We start from the raw sequence: 19,028 nt of genomic DNA, 5'->3' as shown, positions 1-19,028 counted from the left end.
AATACATTTGGTGTTAAGTATATATATATACAGAAGCAGAAAAATATATTATTATGCGTCTTTGCGGGATTGGATTGCGGGGCATAGAGAGCACATGTTTTTGATTGCAGAGTCGTCGTCAGAGTGTCGTCACTCTATTTGTCGGGGTTAAGTGCCTTGTAAATAACGCGATTTTCTAATAATTTTTAAATTAAAAACAATGAGCGAAACAGCTAGTGAAAAAATAGAAGAGAATAAAAAAGAGATAAAGGAAGTCAGTGTGGAGAATGAAGAACCAATAAATGTTGACTTTAAAGAAGATTTGAAGACGACAAATCAAAATAATGAAGCAGACCTCTATGCTTATTTGGATAGAGATGATAACACTACAGAAAAATTTAAAATCGAAGTCAGGGGGCTACCAAAGTTCTACGGTATTGGCGAGTTCAGGAGATTTTTAAATGAAAAGTTGCAATTGAATGCCAGTAAAATCAAGCCACCTAAAAAAGGAAGTGCCTGGGCATACGTTTCTTTTCATAATGAAGAAAATAGAGAGAAAGCCATTAGTATGCTTAATGGAGTGGAGTGGAAACGTGGCAAGTTGTCAGCTCACGTAAGTTGTTTAATTGCTTAGCTTGTTTTCTTTTTCAATTGTTTAAAACATACCAATTTTTTAATGTAGGTTGCCAGTCCTGCTCCTGATCCATTTGTGAAAAGGAAACTTGAAATGCAAAATGAATTAGATACCAAGAAAGCAAAAGTAGAAGTACAGGATGAATCTCTTTCTCCTGAAGAGAGAATAAGGATTATTACAATTCCACTTAACAACATGCCATATGAAGAACAAGTAAATGTGTAAAATGTTACTTTAAACGTTTATAGCTGTCAACTCACTCTGATTCAAATTTCTTACTTACAGTTGGAATTGAAACAAAAAGAAATGAAAAAAATCATTCATAAATTAGAAGAGCAAATTTCAAAAGTCAATAAAGAAGTTGGTCAGTGGATGAAAAAACAAAAAGACAAAAACAACGGGATTTCATGTGAATTAGGACAAATCATTCATACTGATGTGATAGAAGGGTACAGAAACAAGTGTGAATTCACTATTGGTAAGTAACATAATTACTTGCTTTTTACAATGAAAAAAAAAAAAATTTGTTTTCACTAGACAGTTGCCTTTAGGTCTCGATGTGTCTGGAAAAAAGAAAATGATTGGGTTTCGGCTTTCAAGTTATGCAGCTGGTTCTATTTCTGTAGGACCAATTGACCACCTCTGCCATATCCCCCAAAGAATGAAGACTGCTGTCAAGATTCTAGAAAAATTTGTTTGCGAATCAGAACTGGACACTTTCGATCCAGTGACTCACAAAGGTCACTGGAAGCAAGTAACCGCTAGGGCAACGACTTTGGATCATTTAATGTTGATAATAGGAATAAATCCTCAAAATATGAGTGATGAAGACCAAAAAAATTTGCAAAACAGTTTGAAAGAATATTTTCAACAAGAAAGTAATGCAGAAGCCAATGTGACTTCTTTGTACTTTCAAACTATTAAAAAAAAGTAAAAATAATCAACAACATTTATCATTAAATATCATATATAAAAACATATATCAAATCCGAAGTAATATTTATTACAGAGGAACAGGGGGAGAAGGTGGTGGTTCAATTGTACATCTCAGCGGAACTCCATATATAGAAGAAAAAATTCTCGGTATGACGTTCAGAATATCTCCAGAAGCATTTTTCCAAATAAATAGCCTAGGTGCTGAGGCCTTGTACAAAACGGCCATTGATTTAGCGAATCCTTCAAGCGATACGGCCTTGCTCGATGTTTGCTGTGGCACCGGAACCATAGGACTATCTTTTGCAAAAGTATGTCTTGTAGCTTAGAAAAAAAAAGACTACCATAAATATTTTTAATACTATTTAATTCAATTTATAGCACTGTGATGAAGTACTTGGCATTGAAATAGTGCCAAATGCAATCAAAGATGCCAAACAAAATGCCGAATTAAACGATGTAACGAATTGTGAATTTTTTACTGGAAAAGCAGAAGATATATTACAACCTGTCATTCATCGGACGACAAAGTCAAATATCATTGCAGTTGTTGATCCTCCAAGAGCTGGCCTACGTAAGTAATACTAATGTTGCTTTACTATCTTCAAAAAGTAATAACTGATATTTGTTTGCGTAGATCAAAAAGCCTTAGTATCGTTGCGTAAGGCCAAAAGGTTGAAAAAGTTGGTCTACATCTCCTGTGATCCAAACGCAGCAATAAAAAATCTAGTTGACTTGGCGAGACCAAATTCTAAGCAGTACTTTGGCGAGCCTCTAGTGCCCGTGAAAGCTGTTCCCGTGGATATGTTTCCCCACACAAAACACTGCGAACTGGTTTTGTATCTTGAAAGATTTTCTCTTTTGAAAGAGTCCAGCGATGCAACGTGATGTGTTTTACACGTGTAAAAAAAAAGATGTATAAAAATTTTTTATCGACATTAACTTGTTTTGATTTCATTTACAAATCCTGCTTAGTCAAACATTTTTTAAAGAGTTTAGACCGTTTGAGACAAAATTTAAACAAAACAACATTATTCATGCACGGATTTATGGACAAAAAAAAATCCGATAATCGAGCCCTCTCGGTGTAATGAAGCTATGTCTGGGCCATTTACCTCGCCTCGGGCACTTTGCCATTTAACTCTCGATCGCAACGATGGCGATTTAAAGGACGCAAGTATAGTAACGATCGCTCCGATATTTTGGCATCCGATTGTTAAAAGACTAAACATTTATGCAATGAGGACAAAAACGAACTTCCAAGTAATCCGATCTTTTCAGAAACGAGGAAAAAAATTGCGATCGCAACTCATGTGAATATTTTCCTTACAACGGACTCAATGAAGTAAAAAAAAAAAAAAAATATACAGCCAATGAAAACTTGAATAACTGTAATGTAACGTGTGCGAGAAAAGTACTAGGGGTGTTACAAATAAAGCAATAGAGACGATTCACGTAAAAATATAGAGAAAATGACCGATACTTATTATAGGTACTTATATATTGCTCATGTACAACCGCTGAGAATCTCTTACCGATTTTTCCCAAGCTAATCGCGGTAATATGTGACAACCGAACATGCGGCATGATTTTTTGCGCATAATGTATATATAATTGCTATAGTAGCCAACCGATCCTCCAAGTTAGCACACAGCTTGAGCTGCTTGAGTGTATATATACCATACAGAGGGGGATGGAACCGTTGCGACGACAATCGACAACCTGCACGTATGTGTATAAGCCAGAGAGAGGATCTCTCGCACACACAGCTGCACACCTGAGAGATGTATGTATATAGGTGTTCATATCTCCCTGCTGCCGGTGGTCCATATGCAGCAGCAGAGGGAGGTGAAAGAAGAGGAAGGGTCAGTAGAGGACCAAAGACGCTCGCCCGTGCACCATATCATATCGCTCACTCTCACCGCGGACTCTCTCGGGGGATCGATCTCTCCGTTCTCTCTCTTCCTTTCGCGCATATATAAATGTATACACACACACACAACAGTTTGGGTTGCTGCCGATGCTCTCCTCTTGTTGCGCGAACAAGTAAAGTACAGCTCGCAGAAAGTGGATAAAAAGGAGTAAAAAAATTTTTTTAAATAAGAAAAAAAAAAAGAAAAGAAAAAAGAGGCAGGAGGAGGAGAGGCCGCTGCTGCAGGAGCGCGGGTGTCGAGGGAAACGAGTTTGTACGTATAGGTACACACGCTACGAGTCGCGACAGGCTGCAGGCACGGCAAAAGGTGATCGGTCGGCAGGACACACGCGTATATACGTATATATTGCACGTATTATAATATAAACGTTGGTAAGGCACGGCAGCTTCGGACAGTACTGGATATCGTGGATGAGAATTTGTCGTTCCGGAGAGGTGATTGTTTTTTTTTTTTTTTTTTTTTTTTTTTACGGTGAAAACAAAGTGCCGCTGGGATGCGCTGAACAACGGGACCACCGACGCAAACTTCACCAGTAGTATACGATCTGCGACGTTGGCTGGATATCCCGAATTATTGGCGAGATGTAGGGGACATCAGAGAGTCGGTTTGTGCCAGGAGGACGACGAGCGGGATCATCGGCAGCCGCTGAGGGATGGCTTTCCTCTGCCCGGTGCGCATTCGCCGCGGCAGCAAGAAGAAACGTGAGTTTTCTCGTGAAAATTTACTTTATATTGTACATACTCGCAGTTATTGGAGCATTTTTTTTTTTTTTTTTTTCTTTTTTCCAATATAAATTCAACTCGTTTATTCGCATACACCTGTACCTGTGCTTTCAAAAATTTGATTCAAAGATCGTGATATTTGTAAAAAATATTATACCATTAATCAGCAGCTGGGTCGCACAACTTCGCCTTGGAGAAAGATGGCTTGGGTGGCTCGGGGATGGGTATGTCCTCGAGGGTGTCCCTGCCACCGGGTCGTATCACTGGGAGCGCCAGTATAGAGACCCTCGTCAGGGTCGGCATCGAGAAGGAAAACGGCCTTTCCCCTGACAGCAAAATGGTCATCATACACGACTTTACCCCTTGCGTTGACGACGAACTCCAGGTCAAGAGGGGCCAGGTATGATTTGATTATCGTGTATTTATATATTATGCCATGCAGTGTATCCTCTGTTGGATTCAAGTTGCAATCCCGTTTTGCAGATAGTCAACGTGCTGTACCGAGAAAACGACTGGGTGTACGTTATCGCAGCCGACACGCGGATGGAGGGTTTTGTTCCTCACTCGTATTGTGCGCCCTACACGTCCCAACTGGCGGAAACGACGCTGGCGCTCATGAACAACGTCAAGAAAAAATTGCCCCGATCGATGGATGACAACGACATCGTCAGCTTGAGAAGATCCCAGGGTATGGATCACCAGCAAATCGACACGGGCTCGGCATCCGATTGCGAAAGTTATGCCAGAAACGTCACGACTGCTGCCGATATAAACGTTAACCAGTCGAGTTCGCAGTCGCAGAACTCGATCCAAACCACGCAGTCACAGCAGCCGGATGTGCATCCGTTCTTTAAGGTAACTAACGCATATTTGACGGTTTATTTTTTTTTCTGTTGAGTACCAAGTATTTGAAAAGTATTGACTCGATTGTTGCGCGATTGGTGTTGAAGGATCCATCGGCTGGAAGGTACATCGTCTTGTACACCTTTGTGGCGAGAGACGAGAACGACGTCAGCGTGGAAAGGGGAGAATTCGTCACAGTGCTTAATCGAGACGACCCAGATTGGTTCTGGGTGCTTCGCCACTGTGACGGCAACGAGGGTTTTGTGCCATCTGGTTTCGTTTATCCAGGCCACGTTCTTCACTCGTACACGACTGCCGGCACAACGAACGCCTCGGTTTCCAGGGAATCTCACGATTTGGGTATTTTTTTGTGATTTCCCACAACTTTTGTGACTTTTGAATTTTTCCCCCAAATTCGATTCAAATTTTTGATGATAATTCGCAGGAATTGGCACTGGAAATCCGATGGGCAACGATCAGCTGCAGCAAAAAGACGCAAGAGACTTTCGAGACGATTTGACGGGGACGACGGAACTCGTGGTTTTATACGAATATAAAGCACAAGCACCGGACGACCTGTCGGTCAAAAGAGCCGATTGGATATACGCGGATCTCAGCAATCAAACTGTCGATGGATGGCTGTGGGCGTACGCTCCGAAAACGCGAAAATATGGCTTTATTCCTAAAGCGTACGCCCGTCCTCCCGCCATGACTAGCTTGTAACGCAGTCCTCGTAAATTTACAACTCATTAGCGTATAATATTTAACAAATGATAAGACGAAAGGTTTACACATGAAACGTTTGTTTTGCATACGAAATTTTACAATTGAGCACATGTGAATTTTTTTTATTCGAAAAGCGTGTATGCGTGTTTGTGTGTGTCGTCATAGTTGTTTGATAAATATCAGTGTATCGTAACGTTGACGTTTAAATTTTTACAACCGGAGGTAATGCGATTGATGAATCCGTCGTGTAGGATAACGCAATCTCCGATGACGAATACATCCCTGGGCTTCTGAGCTGTTCTCAAAGAATTAATCGGACCAGTGTACGTTAACGATCTGAAAGCCTCAGAGTCGATGCTGTCGATAGCCTAAACGATTGCGAAAATTTTTATTTGTTTCACTTTAAATGTACGATATTATTATTATAATAATTATTTTTTTATCCAATGTACAGTTTTTAAAATTATGAAATTTTATCGATTCGAATTTTTTATATTTTATAAATATATATATATATATATATATTATTGTAATAAATAAAAAATTTACAAGTTACTCGAGTGTTTGCAAATCATTCATCAATAAACCAAAACCAACGATACATAATAAACATTACTTCATGAGAGAAAAATGGAAAAAATTAAGTTTTTTAACCTGAATGCTGCAGCGAATAGGTTCAACATTGCCAATGTCCAAGCCTGCGACCCAGACGATAACGACGTCACGACTGGCCTCACCGTTCAATCGAGCTGACAGTATCGGCAGCGGCAGCCGATACTTGTACTGCGAGTTGCCGATGCTTCCATTAAACTTTTTAGCCGCTGGACCACTACCCGCATCACACACATACGTACGTTCATGATCAATGTATAATCTATCTATACACTCGGTAACTCCAAGTTAAGCAAAAATACACGCTCAGATGGGAACGAGTGAATAAAAAATAAAATGCACTAACGAGAGCTTGTCGGAAACGAGAAGAAGTCCCAGGCAGCGGCTCGAGTCGTAGACGAGACCATCAAAGTTGACGATGAATTTGCTCTTCTCACCGGGTTCGACGCTAAGTATCGGCACTTCCGGGTGATCGAATATAAAATGATTGGTGAGAGCGGAAAAGGCAACGTTGACCGCGCAATCCTGCCGAGGACACTGGATCGGCCGTCGCGAGCACTCGGCCATCAACATCGGGTCCTTTGCCTGCACCGCGACGATGCTGCAGTAACTGCGCTGCTTGTTACCTACGTGTGTACACATCGATCATCAGGTACCTATATATTATACACTTGCTGGTCATCCAGTCTCTTATAATTATTAGTCACACCACCCGGAATACGGTGCACGTGACCAACCAGAACGTCTCACGGGCCGTTTTTCCTCATCCCCCTCGTTGACGCGCCTGGTGTTCCATTCGTCGTCAGCTGAATTTTCGCCGCAACTCGTCGACGCGCCACTGGTGCAATCCGGGACTCGGTGGTAGTGCCGGTAGGGCTCGGCGGGGGTCGTATGCAGCTGTTGCCTTCGACGTTGCTCGATAGGTTCGTACCTGCACGGAACAGTGTCGGTAGTAGCCGGCGTCGGGGCTGCCGCTCGCCGGCTTCGTCGTTTAGTTCTCGCGTCGTTATGATAGTTGGGTACGCTGTTCGTCCTGGAGACGCTGGGAGTCGATTGCGAGGAATCGATCACCGCGCACAACACGCAGCTTGTGTCTGTGCAAAAACAAAAAAATCCACTACTTGTATTGTAAGCTGGTAAATTGATACAGGAATGTTTGTCAAACTTTTTGTCAAAATAAATAAAAAGCTAGCTAGGTCATAATAATGATAGCACATCACCTGACTTGACGGTAAACCGCTGAACGCAGCGATAACAGAGCAGATGGCCGTTGGCGCACAGGAGTGACCTCTCGAAATCGCTGGGGTCGGCGTCCTCGCCGGCCACGGGGCACTTGCACCCGCTGCAAATGCCCATCCTCGCGTCCGCGTAGCGCATCTCCTCCAAACGAAATTTACTCTCCTCCTCCTCACCATCGTCCTCGTTGTCCCCGTCGTCGTCGTCGTATTCTGCTCTCGTGTCGGTCGACGTGCAGCTGTGGTTGTCGCGAGCTTTCCCGCAGCTCAGCGGCTGATGGTTTATTTCTTTGCTGTCCGATTGCTGCTGCATACTGTAAAAATGTGATTCTCCGTCCTGTATGTGAGAGTATAACGCACATATAACTCCGGAAGGCAAAAAAAGAGTCGATAGGGCGGTTGTAGAGGGGTAATTATAACCTTTTTGTAACGAGAACTTCGGGGTATCGCGGCATCGCAATGGTCCAGCGCCTCGGAGTGGTCCATGCCGTCTGATCCTGATGGGGACTTTGATCGATCACGTACCGGAAACTTGGAGCCGAGACAGCACGCATTTTACTTACTCCAGCGGATCTCTGGCATGCATGTGGACCACGCTCTTATTTGTTTACCTCCTCTTTTTTTATACGTTGGAAAAGTGGCCAGAATCGAGAGTGTTGATATGGATACGCGCGAGAGGGGTTCGTGTGAAAAGTATAGATGGCCGATAGATTAATTTATTTGCGTGCGACGGCGGGGAAAGTTTTTTTTTATTTACGTATGTGTACATACACTGTGTGTTTTTAGGTGCAATTTGCAATATTGATATATTAAGACAGGTTTCGAGTGATGAAACAAAAAATTTGCGATCAGCTTCACGTTTATCACTTTAAGATTTCGGGCTAAGGTGATTTTTTTTGTTGCAGATTACGCGAAGAATAATCAAGCACCGATATTCGGGGCATCCACGTTTTACGTTTTTGCAATCGAGCCTTGATGTTTGTTTGTTTGTTTATTTTTAGCATAGGTAATTAGGTATAGGCTTAGATAATATGTATATTTTCTCTAAGGGTATACTTGAATAAAAAGGTTTACCAAAATTAGTCAAAAGAGATGTAATTGTTTATTTTTAACAGTTGTTAATGTTGTTATATCGATGAACCAAACATTGTATAGATATCGCCTGTCTCTCATGGAAAACTGCAAATCGACACCGAGTGAGACCTACTTGTATGTGATCTACATTAATTTATTCATCATTTGGTAATAAGTATATGGAATTTTTTAAATCTTGGTGGCAGAGGGGGTGGGTAAATGACACGCCATCGAATACATTTTATTTGTTGTATTTTCAAAAACCTACAAAAGTATAGTCATACACGTTTTAAAAGCACACTGACTGCTATTGCCTATTCACTAAAGTGTTTAAAATTAATACAATGAACATATCAAATTTCAAACCAAGTAAAAAATTCCTAGGAAATACGATCAACCTTAATTTTGTCATGTAAACTCTCCCGGTGCACTCAATAAATTTTTACAATTTTTTAATAAATAATAACCACGGGGTTAGAAAAAAAAGATATACAGTCTAATACATTAGTTAGTCTTTAAACGACTTATTCGAAAAATACTTTGTAGAAAACTTATTACATATTTGTAGTAGCATTACTTACATGAAAATTTGGCATTTTTCATTGAAAAATTCAAATTACGCGTTGATAAGCTAATTACATGGTTTTTTGTTTTTGTAACAGTAACAACATATTTTTTTATTAGTTCTTCTACGAGTATTTTTACTCATTTAGTCGTAAGGGTATTGTGAAGTAGTTATATTAAAATAAAAACAAAACAATGAAACTTAAAGCTAACTTTTCACAGTAATTTTGATTTTTTTACAGTGTTTCATTTTATCTACATGTAAAATCAATGTACATACATTACGTTTCCATACAACGATATAGTCACTCTTCCTGTACCGCCGTGGTGTGTATACATGATTTTACGCTTTGCTCGTGTACCGGTACTACCGGTAGTAAGTAATGACACACTTTTGGGTGTAGCGTAAATTTTTTAAATCTTCAATCAGTTCAATCTCTGTTGGAAAACATTTCTTAAATGTACTTACCAACTTTTATTCTGCAGAATATGCTTAAAAACGTTATGGGTTATTTTATTACATAATTACGTTAACTATAAAACATTAATGTTTTTTTTTTATAAATAATATTTTTGAAAAACTATTTCACCAAAAGTTGAACTTTTTACGTCGTTTTGATTACATAGTTTTTCAAACATGTACATAAAAAAAAAAAAAAAAAAAAAAAAAAAAAAAAAATTGATGCGGTGCCAAATATTTTAAGTTTATTAAACTAGTGTTTTAGACAAATTTTCTGAAAAAATATTCTATATTTTTACGTGGGTACAAAACACTAAAAACCTAATTTTCATTCATATTTTACAGAACTTAAATATTCGTTGCTAAAATGATAACACTATTGGCAAAGGAACTTTGTTTGCAATTTGTTCTTAATGAACACGATTAAATAAAAAATATTTATTCGGAAGAAATTCAGATAAATAGATTACTACTTTACAGTGCCATTGAAGCAGTTAATGTATTGGCAATAACGAAGTTATGAACTTTATACAAAAATTTTTGTTTAGAGATTAATTATATCACAATTCATGTCAAATTATTTATTCGAAAAATAAATTTAACTTAACCACCTCCAACTAATTTGTGCCTTGCATTTGCCAATTTCTCGATACTGACTGCTTGTATGTTACCCAAATCAGACTTATCAAGTAAAGTTTTCAAGTTTTGCTTTTCATTCAGATTTATCATGCTGCAGCTTTTATCCCTTGACGGTGTTGTATTTATTGATTTCTGAAAAAACGAGAGCAATGGCAGTTCCATTATTTTAGACGAGGAACAACTGGGTTGAATGTCGTTACACGCACTCTTCACTTTTCTATGTGAATCATTGCTTATAAAACTTGTGGACTTTGACGAAGGCAATGGCTTGGCTCTCACAGGCGTTGAATCTAAACTATGAGTTCCTTTAGGCATATTTCGTAAACGAGTATCGTCTACGGATGATCTGGAAGATCTATTTGGAGGTTCTATTGGTTTTAGAGAACTATCTCTCTTTTTTCGCTCTTTTTGAGTATTTTTTTGACCAGCTAAAATGTCACTTGTAGAATTCTTTTCATTTATACTTTTACTTACTTTTTGTTGTTCTTTGACTGCTGGCTCTTTCTCTAGTTGACTGATGGAATCATTTACCTTATTGCTATCAGTAGACTTTGGATCTTGTATACTACTAATACTTTGATCAGGTACAACTTGAGATTCTGTACTTTTAGATTTGCCAAATGAAAAAGCCCCCATATTAACAGGACTATTACTTAACGATTTGGAGAAACTGTCTCTCAAAGCTTTGGATTGACTTATTATCGAGTTAATAGGACTCTGAGTTAAAGATTGAGACCTTTGAAAAATGTTATCGAGCTTAATTAGCAGCTCATTCCGGTCGTTCTTTAAAATGTTTTCACCAGGTATGACTTTAACGTCATTTTCCATACACCTTGCCGTACCAGTGGACTTAACAGTAACATTATTTACACTATTAGTTTCATCACTTTCACACATTTTAAATGGTAAATGATTTAATTTTTCCACACTAGCTTGTAATTCCAACTCCCATTGATTAGAAGTGGACTCACTGCCGTCTACAGATCTCACACTCAAATGATCTACTCTTTCCTTTAAATTTTTCACATCCTGAAAAAGGCAAGTAAATTCATCAAACAAAGCTCTGGATGATTAAGAAATATGAACATGAATCAAGGTACATTCGTAACGCAAACTCACTTCAAAATCTTGAATCCTGTCTTCTAAGTCTTGGTCACTGCTTGCTATTGAATTCACTCTGCTAATTTTAAATTTATTCAGCTCTTCTTCATAATTAAAACACTCCTCTGGAGTTACAAGCTCAGCCCCTACACCAGGCTCTCGTGGTCCATTAGCTAAGATAGCTAGCATAATAAATTTTAATTTTAATTTAAAATCACTTTTACCACAAGTTTGATGTATAATGACTTATAATCACCATAATCTCTTCTTTTTTCATGAATCTCATTGCTGATATCTTCCAAGGCACGAAGACTCGCTGCGTAAGAACACTTTGTATCCTTGACTGCTTTTTTTAAACAATCAACAACCTCTTTCTGTATAGCTAACTTTTGATCAAATTGGGCTTTCAGATCGAAATAAGGCTGAGCCTTGTTTATTGATCTACGATATTTTTCTTCTAACTGCTGAACCTTTTTCTCTGCCTCGTGAAACAGGATTGTTGCTTTTTGGTGTTCTCTGGCACATTCTGTTTTTTGAGTTTCTGCTTCCATAACCTGTTGTCATACAATCAAATAATTCTTGAAGTAATTTTTGTAAAAAAAAATCACCCAGTGTTACCAAACGAATTGTTAGCCTAAAGCATTTCTCACCTTGAACGTTGCATGATTCAGCACGTCCTGCCATGCTTGGTCAAAGTTCCATTCATGCTGATGTGATATAAAACAGGCCTCTGCGAGGGCAACTGTTTCTTTGGCTGCTTCGTGCACTACATTCGCTCTCTGGTAAAGCTGAGCCTGCTGTTGACATTTGAGCTAAAAGTAAACAAAGGATGATTCTAAGATTCACAACAATACAGCTTTAAAGTTTTTAATTACTTCAAAGTGAAATATCTTACTCTGGCTTGATGCGCTACCCCACAGGCTTCAAAATAACATCTAGCTCTTTCTATGCAACTGCTGCCCAATTTGTTTACCAGCTCTTTAAGGCGGCTTGTAGTTTCAGATAACAGTTGGCCGTAGGCAGTATTTGCTTCCTGGTTATTTAAAAGAATTATATTGGTAAAAAATGTATTGTTTTGTTTTACCAAAAAAAGTTTGTAAGACAACTCACATCAAGCTCGATTTCAAGTTTATTTATATCATCTGTGGCATTGTTTAGATTCTCTAACTCGACCTGTAATGTACACATTGATTATTTTACTTGAATTGTATTTGTTTTCAGTGAGTGATTAAGGATTATCACAGTATTCATATAAAAAACGTGCCTCAAAATGCATAGACAAGTTAAAAAAAAGTTTTTAATCTTTAAACAATACATTCCGTACAGTCATGATTCACAAGTACACAACAAAACTCAATACTGCATTTTTAATCGTTGAATAACACAGTCCATTACTGGGAAATGAAACCGTAAGTGATTTCATACTTGGATTATATTTCAAGATAATGCATGTGTTGACTATACAGGTAAAAAAAATTTCAAAATACTGCAGTTGTAAATTAGATAATTCAAACAGAGTTGTTTTCGGTGAACCTATTAGAGATTACACTTGACCCAAATTAATTAGGTATAGAAATAAAACTTTGGTAAGGTAAGTTCAACTAACGCAGCAGATGTATCATTTGGAGAAAATTTATTTATTATTTAAATTAAGTGGGGCAATATATATAGAGTGGGGTCAAGTATATTATAAATGTATACGTATGTTTATATATACACACACAGAATCGGATGATCGTCGCTCGAACGAAAACAAGAATGGAATTCGACCCAACGCGTCGTCTGCATTGAATTACTCATAAGTGTCATAAATGTACAGGAGGCGGGGTGATGAAATAATACTTTCAAGACACGTTAAAGCGATTCTCATTTTTAAAAAATAAACTGAGTATTTATTAAATTTTTTACTGCATCGCAAAATGCACCGTTCGATTTTGAGTAATCATCCTGCATGTCCTCCTCGACAACTACAACTATACCCACGCCTTTTCATGTACATTTCGGCAGTTGTCATCCATTGACAAATAATTGTTAATAAGTAAAGGGAAGTTACCTGAATTCGGGGGTCCAGGGGCCCATCGGTGTCATCGACAATGTTCATGGTTTATTGTTACTCTATTCGACATCTAAGACGTGCAGTCCTTGTTTGCAAGTGCAGTTCTCTTCTCGCTCGAAATGAAGGCTCGGCACGAAGTTGTCCCAGCCAAGACAGGCCAAGAGCAGTGCAGCATCTCTTTGGCGTGATTCGGAAAGAAGATTTGCAGCGAGAAGCAGCATAACAACACTGGCTCTTGTTTGATGATTTATTACAGGCGAGTCGACTCCATTTTGATGTTTTTTTACAAGGAGAAAAGAAGGAACAGCTACAACATGCACACAACACCATCTACAGCCGAGTAGAGACTGTTGGGAGAGAGAGAGAGAGAGCAGTGTTTAGAGAGAGTCGAGAGAGAGAGTGTGTCAGGGAGGGGCGGGCAATATATGTGTGAACTGCGAAGGTGTGTAGGTGTGTGTAAATGCGCACGCGCAACTCATCGTTTCTAATTGCAATTCTTGCTATTTCAAATTTATTTATATTTTTGTGCAGCTCATTTTATGCACAAACCGTAGTCAGAGATAATAAATTAATTTTCAAAATATTTTAATCCCCAAATAACTTCATTGTCGTAGAATTTGGTAGATATAATTTATGGTAACGTAATCAATTTAACAAAAGCTACGACGGTCGAATTGGTAAACATTACATTTAACATACTTGGTGGCCAATTGCAATGGTGGTGTTGATATTGCAACACATTACAAAATATTTCAAATTCACTGACTTGTTCAAGTGTTCAAACTATTGTATAAAAATAATATTATGTACTTGTACCATTTTTTCTGGACCGAAACCGAAAAAATAAATTGTTATAAGAAAATTTTTACTTTCGTTTATAATTTTGATACAAATAACGTTGAAAAAAAAAAAAAAAAAATACCCACTTTATCACAAAAGACATTTAAATAAATTGACAAAGAGGAAAACTTTCAATTACAAATACAATTGAATTTACTGGCAATAATTTGGCAAACTTTCTTTCGTTTTTGGACTGACTTTCACGACGTGCTACCACTGTGGACCTATGCTAATGCGCGATCGACTTTACACTGGATACTCACTACTTACTTATACTTACTAAGTACGCATTCATGCAGATTTTAAGTCTCCAAAACTTTTCGCTATTGTTGAAGCTTGTGGGGCTCTGTGAGGATATTCATATTAGCGTTCAATCTTTTGCGGGATAATTTCAACATGAATAATTTAATTACATGGTTTTCGTATGACCAATAAATGTCAATGAAATCCATGACAAATGTTAATTAGATTTGAAAGTAAGAAAAATATTTTTAGCCAAACGTAAGACATGTGTTAAAAAATTAATTAATTGTGTATATTTTCTTAACGAAGGTCTACGTGAATTTGAAATAGTTAAAAGTAAAAATAGTACTTAATCGTTGAGAATGATGAAACTGAAATTAATTGCTCAGAGTGCAATTTTTTTCTCGTATTAAACGCAAAAAATTATATCGTGAAAGAGCGTCCATTTGAAGAATCGCCGATCAATCACTATACGAGGATTTTTACGATTTATTCCAGTGTCACAAAGTTTGCTCTGTCAAAATGAAGTACGGGCTTACTTTGTAACTGTCGCACCACTGGGTATTCATTTATATTTTTTTGCTGATAATCATACGTGCCAATCTTTAAAAAAATTTTTTTTTACAATGTGCCAGCTGTCGCGAGTTTTTCCTTTCTTTTTTTATTAAACTTTCTGAATAGCAAATGTACTTTAATACTGCTTGAACGCCCAAAATTTAAGCTGCAATTCGGAAAAGCATGAAAATACAACATCAAGCTTTAATAATCATTTTGCAACAAATAGGGAAGCTGCAGATACGATGCAAGAGACGAAATGCAAAACAAGAGCGTCTGTGACCTCGTTTTCTTCCTCTGTAGCCCACCAAAAGCGCCTTTATTTACCTCAGATAACAATCATCCTAATAACGAGTGTTTTCGTCGCATTTGTAATTCCTGACTCCGTTTGTTTGGGTCCAGGAATTTTTAAATGTCAATGGAGTCTTTGTATACGAGTAACCTCGCTGTTGTAGAATCGATTTCGCGTCGGTAAATATTGTACTCAAGTAATGGTATAGGTATCTTGTCAGATAGCTGATTTTTCTTTTTTTCTCTTCTTCTGAGCTCTATGTATAATACATGGCTTAGGTACACCGTAAAATTTTTTTTAGTAATTTTACTATTAGCGTTGGAAATATTGCGACATTCAACATTGGCTAATATATTTATACATACATTAGATTTTCCAACATCCAGTGTAGTAAAATTACAACAACTTTTTACTGTGTAGATGCAGTTACATATACACATACCTGTATACATTATATTTTTTCGCTCCCGCAAACTTTGCTGAAAATATTCACGTATGAGTAAAAAAAAATATTGTGCGTCTGCATCTCATTGCTGATGCACGATGCGATCTAGTACTACTTTGGATTGCAAAATTTTTTCATATTATTTATGGTAGATTATGTATAAGCTTTGCTTTTTTATATACGTGCAGTAGTGCGATGTATACCGTGATGTATCGTAAAGAAAGTTTGTGTGCAATAACTGTGCGATCAATATGTATACGATTTATGATATTTTAATGTTATTTGAAAAATTTGGGGAGTATGAATTTTCAGCTGAAAAAAAGTGTGAAGAAACTTTTTAATATAACATAATTTATTTCTTTCCCTTTTCGTAATAATTTTTACAATTTTTTTTCATGATTTCTCACTAAAACTAACTCTGAGTCGCTAATTTGTTGATATAATATCTAAAACGTAATATGCGTATCTCTAAATGAAACTTGACTACGTTACATAACAAAGTACTTAACGTCACTATACACTTTTTACTAAAAAATACAAATGATATAAATATTGTTCATCATTTAACGATACAAACATAATTTTTTTTTGGTTTTAGAAACAATATCGTTACTTGGTATTGAATCCTGTAAAAAGACATGGTACCAAAAAACTCTTATTGTTAACTTAGTTTGCATTTCTCGCGTCACTGGTAATCATTAAAAAAAAAAGTTGTACGACTATTTGCTTTTCATTGTACGACATGCTCATACGTCAATTTTACAAGTTTGTGTAAATTTCGCCACTTCCGTCGGATCGGTCATTGAGACGACTCCACTCGTTACAAAACAATTATATTTCATCTATACGTATGCAGTAATAACAATGATATAATTTGATTTCTTTTCGCACACACGCCGTATATTACTAATATTCGTATCATTGCTAATATATATCGTTCGTCCTTTAATTTTGCCCCTTTTCGGTATCACAATTATAATGTAAATTATAATCAATACACATGCACACATTAAATATTTATAAGAGTGATACATTAAGAATGTTATACAATTTAATATTGGTGTCCAACATCTCCGAGTATTAGTTATTATTATTATTATTATTATTTTATTCGCTAGTTTCAAACATACCACCAGATAAACCTTACGGAGAAAGATATATTTAAAAAATTGTCGCCTTATTCGATCCACGTTCGACATTTTTCGATGTTATTCAACAATCACACTTATCAATCGTGCATACATACATAGTGAATATTTTCGGACAAAAAAATTATTAGGAATAAAATTAAACGGGTCAATAAAATACAGGCACAATGTTCTGAAATGTTGTGTGATGAATCGCTCCGTCCTGAATTTTACTCTTCGAAAATTCAAACACTTCGTGTAAATTATCGATACAAAGAGAAAAAAAAATAGTAAAAATTACTGTGCCAGAATTGAGACTTTTTACTATTTGATAAATAATTTTTTTTTAAATGGAAATTACCATCCAGCCATAAAATGATAAAAATTAGGTTGGCCAAAGTAAAAAGTCCCTACCAAATTACCATTCTAGCACAGAAATTTTTATTATTTTTTTTCCTGCATCAAAGTATTCCGTTTCTCTCTAACTTTATTCAATAAAAATTTTAATACCCATGGATACATTAAGGATCTCTATTTCACCATGATCGATAAGTACATGAATAAGCAATGAAAAAAAAAAAAAAAAAAAAGAAAAAAAAATTACCTCACAGAGCCGAAAAGTGACTTTGTCATCACGCTCAGCAAAAAAAAGTACGTATATGTATACTCCGGGAAAACAAAATTGGAAAATCTCGCACAAGAAAAGTGCCGGGGAGGTGTTGGTTGCGCGAGTCGTTGATGTTGCGTATCGCGGCTCGAAATTAGAAAACGTCAAGCTGACGAGCGTGTCTAACGCAAGAGGCGCGCGATCGAGAAGAAACGGCCCGGGAATACCAGGCGAAAAGTGTCAAGGAGTGATCGAGAGAGTCGGACGGCGCGAGCGTATGCACAAACGGGATTACACGTGGAAATTCCTCGGGACGATATATATATGTACAGGGGGAGGGAGTTGTATCGAAGGGGAGTATCAAGTTTCCGGGCGAAATTGTATCTGTCTTGGGTATCGATGATCGAGTCGGTGGTGGAAAAAGAAGAGGAAGTAATTCAAATTTTTCCCATCCCTCTACTCGTGATTTCTATAGTTTTCTCGGTGATGTATTTTAAGTTTTATTCACGGGATGCATGAAACGGAGGAGATACTACGATGATCTTTTTTTTCTTCATTTTATCGTGTGTAGCTGATAACATGTGAAAAAAGTAATGACATATTACATTTTGGGGTGGATGAAAATTGACGCGCACACTCACACTACAAATGGACTTGGTCGTCTCACCTTGAGCCACTTTTATTTTTTTTTTAAAAAGCCTTTTCACATCAATCCATATTTTACATCCAACAGTGTAGTCAAATTGTATACCTAAACATGTAGATTCTGTTTGACTTTTTTGTCGAATCCATATATAGATCAGAGATTCAAGCGTGTAAAAATTTACATTATTTACATAGAGAATCATTTGATTTTGGATTTTTTTTTCTTTTATAAAGATATGCTTAATAAATTCATATGTATAATTGAACTATATAAATTTTATTTTCTTCAATATCCAAGTACGGGTATAAATTGCATTGTACGGTAGTTTTTTTTTTTTTTTTTTTGTTTTAATTATTTTTCTTCATAGAAAAAGTGTGAACAAGGGATGAACAAACGAACGAATTGACTTTTAATTTCGTAATGGCTTTGTCAAATTTTTGCTGGATTTTTTGTTTTTACATCTTTGAGATTGAAGTAATGGAAAAAGTGACACTAGTTTGTAATAAAAATACATCTCTACTTTGCAGTGAAGACATAAAGTGAGTGTATATTGTAAGTATAAATTTTACACACAGTGGGATAATCGTTATGTACATGTATGACGACGGTTATTGTAAGTAAATAGTAAGGCGCAGGTTTTTTTTTGAAGAACATCGTAGAAAAAACATCGATTGCCTTGCTTCGTTGCAAGTTTGTATTTTTTTTGTTTGACAATACAATATTTGATATACATAGGTACACGTTTTTGTTATGATTTATTA

The 19,028-nt window shown here is 36.9% G+C and overlaps 4 protein-coding genes across 5 annotated transcripts; 2 read left to right on the top strand and 2 right to left on the bottom strand.

Annotated features, from left to right (window-relative positions):
* Nucleotides 1–48: 48 nt before the first annotated feature.
* Nucleotides 49–2,488, top strand: LOC106638724 (tRNA (uracil-5-)-methyltransferase homolog A). The gene is made up of 7 exons (XM_014352046.2): nucleotides 49–592; nucleotides 662–826; nucleotides 899–1,091; nucleotides 1,165–1,543; nucleotides 1,623–1,857; nucleotides 1,928–2,120; nucleotides 2,184–2,488. The coding sequence occupies exons 1-7, from the start codon at nucleotides 200–202 to the stop codon at nucleotides 2,432–2,434; spliced, it is 1,809 nt and encodes a 602-aa protein (XP_014207532.2). The 5' UTR covers nucleotides 49–199; the 3' UTR covers nucleotides 2,435–2,488.
* A 1,486-nt stretch (nucleotides 2,489–3,974) lies between these two features.
* On the top strand, nucleotides 3,975–6,210 carry LOC106638767 (Dachs ligand with SH3s). 2 transcript variants are annotated; one of them, XM_014352104.2, is made up of 5 exons: nucleotides 3,975–4,181; nucleotides 4,373–4,602; nucleotides 4,686–5,057; nucleotides 5,153–5,405; nucleotides 5,491–6,210. In XM_014352104.2, exons 1-5 carry the CDS (start codon nucleotides 4,133–4,135, stop codon nucleotides 5,766–5,768), a joined length of 1,182 nt encoding a protein of 393 aa, XP_014207590.2. In that variant the 5' UTR covers nucleotides 3,975–4,132; the 3' UTR covers nucleotides 5,769–6,210. The 2 variants fall into 2 exon arrangements, with proteins under 2 accessions (XP_014207590.2, XP_089452759.1); XM_089596633.1 differs by having other exon boundaries at nucleotides 4,370–4,602.
* LOC106638723 (uncharacterized) lies at nucleotides 5,882–8,104 on the bottom strand. Its single transcript, XM_014352045.2, has 6 exons — nucleotides 8,039–8,104; nucleotides 7,604–7,955; nucleotides 7,121–7,477; nucleotides 6,730–7,009; nucleotides 6,426–6,600; nucleotides 5,882–6,139 (listed from the first exon to the last, which is right to left on the bottom strand). The coding sequence occupies exons 1-6, from the start codon at nucleotides 8,102–8,104 to the stop codon at nucleotides 5,951–5,953; spliced, it is 1,419 nt and encodes a 472-aa protein (XP_014207531.2). The 3' UTR covers nucleotides 5,882–5,950.
* An 823-nt stretch (nucleotides 8,105–8,927) lies between these two features.
* On the bottom strand, nucleotides 8,928–13,838 carry LOC106638747 (SH3 domain-binding protein 5 homolog). The gene is made up of 7 exons (XM_089596827.1): nucleotides 13,510–13,838; nucleotides 12,567–12,629; nucleotides 12,352–12,489; nucleotides 12,107–12,268; nucleotides 11,713–12,010; nucleotides 11,475–11,638; nucleotides 8,928–11,384 (listed from the first exon to the last, which is right to left on the bottom strand). Exons 1-7 carry the CDS (start codon nucleotides 13,555–13,557, stop codon nucleotides 10,320–10,322), a joined length of 1,938 nt encoding a protein of 645 aa, XP_089452953.1. The 5' UTR covers nucleotides 13,558–13,838; the 3' UTR covers nucleotides 8,928–10,319.
* Nucleotides 13,839–19,028: the final 5,190 nt, after the last annotated feature.

Source organism: Copidosoma floridanum, unplaced genomic scaffold (genome assembly GCF_036245765.1).
Source record: "Copidosoma floridanum isolate Cflo_tuat_1 unplaced genomic scaffold, Cflo_Japanese_pri ptg000030l, whole genome shotgun sequence".
NCBI classification, from domain to species: Eukaryota; Metazoa; Arthropoda; class Insecta; order Hymenoptera; family Encyrtidae; genus Copidosoma; species Copidosoma floridanum.
This window is presented reverse-complemented; position numbering and strand designations above follow the sequence as displayed.

Coding starts and splice junctions, on each gene's coding strand:
- LOC106638724 (XM_014352046.2), top strand. CDS start 200: ATGAGCGAAACAGCTAGTGAAAAAATAGAAGAGAATAAAAAAGAGATA. Junction 1,092..1,164: donor CAAGTGTGAATTCACTATTG/GTAAGTAACATA, acceptor AGTTGCCTTTAG/GTCTCGATGTGTCTGGAAAA. Junction 1,858..1,927: donor TAGGACTATCTTTTGCAAAA/GTATGTCTTGTA, acceptor TTCAATTTATAG/CACTGTGATGAAGTACTTGG.
- LOC106638767 (XM_089596633.1), top strand. CDS start 4,133: ATGGCTTTCCTCTGCCCGGTGCGCATTCGCCGCGGCAGCAAGAAGAAA. Junction 4,603..4,685: donor TCCAGGTCAAGAGGGGCCAG/GTATGATTTGAT, acceptor CCCGTTTTGCAG/ATAGTCAACGTGCTGTACCG. Junction 5,406..5,490: donor CAGGGAATCTCACGATTTGG/GTATTTTTTTGT, acceptor GATAATTCGCAG/GAATTGGCACTGGAAATCCG.
- LOC106638723 (XM_014352045.2), bottom strand. CDS start 8,104: ATGGACCACTCCGAGGCGCTGGACCATTGCGATGCCGCGATACCCCGA. Junction 7,478..7,603: donor GCGGTTTACCGTCAAGTCAG/GTGATGTGCTAT, acceptor GTTTTTGCACAG/ACACAAGCTGCGTGTTGTGC. Junction 6,601..6,729: donor CTCGTTTCCGACAAGCTCTC/GTTAGTGCATTT, acceptor TGATGCGGGTAG/TGGTCCAGCGGCTAAAAAGT.
- LOC106638747 (XM_089596827.1), bottom strand. CDS start 13,557: ATGAACATTGTCGATGACACCGATGGGCCCCTGGACCCCCGAATTCAG. Junction 12,490..12,566: donor AACTTGAAATCGAGCTTGAT/GTGAGTTGTCTT, acceptor TTAAATAACCAG/GAAGCAAATACTGCCTACGG. Junction 12,011..12,106: donor TGAATCATGCAACGTTCAAG/GTGAGAAATGCT, acceptor GTATGACAACAG/GTTATGGAAGCAGAAACTCA.